The sequence below is a fragment of the Mauremys mutica genome, chromosome 2, assembly GCF_020497125.1.
Source record: "Mauremys mutica isolate MM-2020 ecotype Southern chromosome 2, ASM2049712v1, whole genome shotgun sequence".
Lineage (NCBI taxonomy): Eukaryota > Metazoa > Chordata > Testudines > Geoemydidae > Mauremys > Mauremys mutica.
This window is the reverse complement of record NC_059073.1, coordinates 205,524,934-205,530,409: the sequence shown is the minus strand read 5'-3', so window position 1 is coordinate 205,530,409 and position 5,476 is coordinate 205,524,934. Positions and strand designations below refer to the sequence as shown.

At 47.5% G+C, this 5,476-nt stretch overlaps 1 protein-coding gene across 1 annotated transcript; it reads right to left on the bottom strand.

Moving 5' to 3' along the window:
• Positions 1-3,290: 3,290 nt before the first annotated feature.
• Positions 3,291-3,883, bottom strand: FANCD2OS (FANCD2 opposite strand). The gene has a single exon (XM_045003003.1). The coding sequence runs from the start codon at positions 3,814-3,816 to the stop codon at positions 3,298-3,300; it is 519 nt and encodes a 172-aa protein (XP_044858938.1). The 5' UTR covers positions 3,817-3,883; the 3' UTR covers positions 3,291-3,297.
• Between the last annotated feature and the right edge of the window lie 1,593 nt (positions 3,884-5,476).

The following is a 5,476-nucleotide window of genomic DNA, read 5'->3' as shown; positions in this document are numbered from 1 at the left end:
TATCCCAGCTAAAATAAATACATTCCTGTTGTGATCTCAGCACAGGTGTAACTCTCCATCTTTACAGAGTCTGATGGCCAAGGAGACTGCTGCTGTGGTTAAGGCCAAAGCAACATTAAAAGATGATCTGATCATGACTGTCATGAATCAGTAAAAAAAAGCCACTCTTTTCAATTGTCTGTCACTAACTGATAGGGTGATAGATAGGGGTAAACTTCAACATTAAAGGTGCCCCCCACCCTGCTGCTGTTTATGCTGTGCTACAGTTCCTGTTATCTATGTGTGAGTAGCAGCAGAAGTTGGGAACCAGTTGCAGAGAAGCTGAGAATACAGCCAGGCTAGATTATACATTCACTAGTCATGCTGCTGTAAAGTAAACAGTCTCTTGTTAGTTAAGTTATCCTAAAACCTGCCTCAGTCATTGCTAAAATACTAATTAAATACATTCTGTGGTAATGTGGGGGCAGGGTTAGATTTTTTTCTTCTGGTTTAGATTTTCAAAGGTATTTAGGTGCAGGCTGGTGCCTAATGTGACTCTTCCCCCCTCTCCCCCCATCTCTATCTTTAGTCATAGCTTTAAAAATCTTTGTGTAGCCTGCATATTTTCACAGAAAACAGTCTTGACCTGACAGCAGACCAGATGAGCCCAAAAAGGAGCCTGCCTTTGGCAACACCGTTAGGATCTTCGCTAAACTTGTCTTGTCTGGTAGCATACAATAGCTAGCATACCAACTAACATTACAAATTGTATGGCTGAAGGTGAAACTTGAAAGGGTGGTATTGAAATAACACTTTCTATTCCACCTGTGCAAATATTTGCAAGTGGAATAGATACAATACGTGTGTTTTCACAGCATGCTGATACCATTTTTCTCCAAAGCAGAAATGCTAACAGGAGTAGGATAGAGTAGGGGAGTCCAATTCCGAGCCAAAAGGGCCTCTTCCTTTGTAGCTTGATCCTGCAAACATTTGTGTGTGTGTGTGTGTGAGTGAGATCGGGGACATGTGGCCCTAGTAGGAATTTAATATGTATTTTGTTTAAATGCTGAATGGGGCTCCTGTACTGAATACACTTTAGTGACTGCTAAGGTATATCTGGCTTAGGGGATAGATCAATATTGTTGGACTAGAGAGTGTTAATGACTGCTACTGCCAGCAAATGCCCTTTTAATCAATGGGAAATTACAGGCTTCCTTGAAACTGATGGGTGTGCTAGCTACCTTTCATTCAGGCTAAACGAGGGAGCAATTAAATACCCCTGTTTAGTGTTAATGGAAACAGTAAAGGCCCCCACCTCAGGCAGACCAGTATGGCCAGACCTGATTAGAAGCTGAGCCATCACCCAATGTGTTTCTCTGGAGACTGGTTGCAAGCACAGGAGCTGGGGCACTGATTTGGTCACGAGTGTGAAAGGAACCAGAGAGTGAGTAGGTGGCAATAAAACCAGTCTGGGCATGGCCCTGAGAGGGAGCAGAAACAGAGCTCCTTGGGGCACAACTGGCTGGTTGGCAGGCTTGGCTTTGTGAACAAGGAAATTGTCCACCAAATTCCACAGGAATAGGTCTGGGCCCCAATGTCCCCCAAGGGGGGAGGGGTCCCTATAACTTATTAAAAGCTGAGCTACTGCTAATAAACATTTTAGTTCATAACACCAACATGGCTAGCACCCAAACACTGAAGAGTAATTCTCTTGTCAAATTGTGACTTGCAATAGTAACTGAACACATTAAAAAAGCTTTTCCCTATGAATGAAAGGGAAAGGTGTATTTATGAATGTCATACATCAGCTGTAAACCTCTTGATTTGAGGTAAAACAAAAGTTGCACTTTTAATAAACTGCCTGCATTGGCTGGAAACAAATCACAACTATTTTTATTTTGACTGTTACAAGGCAAAGGTGCTTTTCTTGACTGTTGTATCCATTCACTGTAAACAAATTATCAGGCATCTTCTTGGAATGTTTTAAGGCAAAGGTGCATTTCTTTGTAAATTACATCTTTGAGCTGTAAACAAGTCATCAAGAGTTTGTCTTACAGATTTTAAAAGTATAATGATGCTTTTATCAGTTGCATCCATTTAGATGTAAACAAATAACAGTGACTTTTAATACATGTAAGGCAAAAATGCATTTACAGTAAATTGTTTGTTCATTTGGTTGTAAGTGCCTCTATTCATTAGGAACAAATAATATTTCAATGTGAGTAGTTTACTTGAATGTTGCAAGGTAAAGGTAAAGGGTGCGTTTCTTTGTAAGCCTCATCCATTAGCTTTAACCAATTCATGCAGATTTTACTTAACACTGTAAAGCAAAACTGAATTTCTTGTAAGATCATAAGCTGTAAACCAGTCATAACAATTTTTTACTTTGAATGCAGGAAGAAGCCACTAGCATAACTCTTGTTAGTCTTGGTGTTTTGTAACTTGATGTGAATTAATAAGGATCTTTTAAATGTTGTATGTGAAAACTGCGTGTCTAAGACGTTCTAGCTGGACTGTGAACGTCTTCATACATTAGTAGCAAATAATAAGAATAATTTTACTATGAATGTTGCAAGGTGGAGGTCCAATTGGTTGCAAATGATTTGAATATTACTCTTACAATTTGTAAGACAAATTTGCACATGTGTATCCATTAACTAAAATATTTCATACTGTATATCTGCATGTCTATCAAGTTGGAGTGGTTCAATCTGTTTGATTTGTGAGATCCTTCCTATACCAATTCTGAACCAAATTAATAGTATTCAAAGTTACACTTGTAGGCTTCATCCTTTAGGTATAAACAAACCATAAGGATTTTGACTTTAAATATTGTAGAGTGCTCTTTATGCAGGAAAAACTTGTGCATCTTAGTTGCCAGCATATTTTAAAATTCCGTGTTGTAATGCAAAACCTTCATTTCTTGTAGGTTGCATGCGTTAGCTGCAAACAAAACACTGTTGGGCACCGCTAAAGTTAGAAATGTAGCGCAATCCCCGCCCCCCTTTCTATCGGTTTCAACTTGACTGGAAGAGCCTTCAAATTTAGCTGTACACACACATGACTGGTTGCAGTTCCACTTAGCGTCCGCTGAAGCTGCAGGTCTCGCACAGAGTCTCCACCGGGGGACTCGCAGGGTGAACGAGGCCCGCAGAGGCGCTACGAGGGCAAGGCGGAGGTGTCAGTCAGCAGCTACAATCCAGTCAGAGCCTGGGGCTGCGGCCGCTTCGGGCACCAGCCGCGCGTGCGTGGGGCAGGCTCCTGCCGCCCGGGTGGGAAGGGAGCGGGGCCGGCGGCGGGCGGGTCGGGCCCGGCGGCTCAGCGCGAGTGCTGCAGGGCGAAGGCGCACTTCTTGTAGGCGGCGTAGAGCAGCAGGATGGCCCGCAGCATCTGGCGGCACATGGCCACGGCCACGCGGACCTGCGGCTCGCGGAGCCCGCGGGGCCAGCGCTGCCGGGGGCTGATCACTTGGCAGAAAGCCGAGCGCTCCGACACCCGGAACGAGCCGGTCCAGCGCGGGGGCTGCGCCGTCACCAGCCGCCCGAAGACCGAGTCCAGCCCGCTGAGCCGCACCGCCTGGGGCTTGCGCAGCGCCGCGCTCCGCCGCGCCTCCCCCGCCGGCGGGCCGGGCCCCTGGGCGCCCGGCTCCAGCAGCAGGCTGAGCCCCTGGAAGCACAGCTGCACCTCCAGGTCGGCGGCCGCGCTCTGCGGGCAGCCGCCGCGCGGCGCCGCCCGGAACGGGTGCTTGGTGCACTGCCGCGGGGTGGCGCCCCGCAGCCACTGCAGGGACTCGTCCAGCGGCGACCAGGGCGCCCACAGCTGGTACCCGCCGGCCATGGCCCCCGCCAGCCAGCCACCCCGCAGCGGCTAGCGCCGCCCGCCCAGCTGCATCTTTCCTCCGCCGGGCGCCTGGCAACCCATTGTGACGCCGCGTTCGGCTTGGAACCCGCGCTCCCACCCGCCCCTCCAGCCCTGCCCAGCTGCCACCCCCCCCCCCCGCGCGCCCTCATACGCTGCAGCCCCCGGGTCTCCCCTGCCCCTAGCTGCCCCCCCCTCCGAGGACTCGCGTTTGAGCTCTGCCCGCTTCCTTACAGGAAGCGTCCTCACTGTAGTGCCGCTGACAGTAGCAAGCCTAGTCAGGCACAGGTCCGGGAGCCTGCTGCACGCTGCAAAGATGGTGCATGTGGTTAAAGGCAGCAGCATCCTCTTTGGGGCCTCTGCATCACTCCTTGGTCTGAACGTGCCAGGGGCAGAATCTTGCCCAGTTACGTGGTATCCATGTCTTGACCACTGAGACCAAGAGGTTGTGTGAAAAATCATGCATACAAATTCTGCAGTTATGTGTAATTACTGAAGTTTGCTATGCTGTTAGCAGCATCTTTGAGGTCTCTGCCACTTGCCCAGTTTCAACTACCATTTTCACACTGGTCACTTAGGAATTTACCTGACAATTCCTGACCGGCCTCCATCTATTTCTGCATCTCAGTCTCTCTTCAACATATCATCATGGATATCTTGTTGCTAATTTAATATGGCCAAAACTGGCCTTACTCTCCCTCCCAACTCCTCTTCTCCACTTATCCTCTGACAAGCTTGTGTAAGTAAGACAGATGTTTTCTGTCAACTAGGGATCATCTTTGGTTTGTCACATCCAAATGTTCTTTAAATACTGCAGTTTCTTCCTCCGGAATATCTCTCATATCCATTCTCTTTCTATTCCTACAGCTAAAATTCACCATGACCTGGCCTGATTAGTATACCTTCCTCTTCTCTTGTCTCCCTGATACCCATATTGCCTTCCTCCAGTCCATACAAAATATAGCCACTAAGGACTTGTCTACACTGGTGCTTTACAGCAGCACTGAAGTGTAGACAGTGCATTAATGCTGGTCACTACACCGTGTGTGTGTGTGTGTGTGTGGCGCGCTGGGAGAGCTCTCTCTGCATCAAACTTAAACTTCTTTCTTGTGCCTTAAAGGCCCTTGCAAGGTATTGAATCTCTACCAAAACATTTTTCCCCAAGAGTTTTAGCATTGGTTTTTCCCACTACTTCATTTTGCATCTGTTAGTAGCTATCACTGCTGAACCCCTCTCTTCTGTCCCGTGTGTGTAACAGCACCCTACACTTAGTCACCTCAGTTTACCATTGGGGGACACCGGATGTCACCTCTGAATGTGACCCAGTCTTCTGTGGTTTTGATTTGGACATCCTGATAAATATAAGAATCACTTCAGTCTTCACCAACGTTGGCCCTAGTACTAAACCTTTTCGTGGGGAAAAATTCCCTCTGACTCCAGTGGCAGCTTTGCCTGAATAAGGATTGCCAGATCAGGCTGTGTGGGTATGGGTGTGTTCCCCCCCCCCCCCAGCACCTCACTAGGTTTGAATGCTTTGACTAAATTCTCCTTTTCATCCATATTGGGGTTACTGCAGATAAATAATGGGAGTTGTAGAGTGTCCTTTGAAAACTCCTATTATACAGATGGCTACATTCCA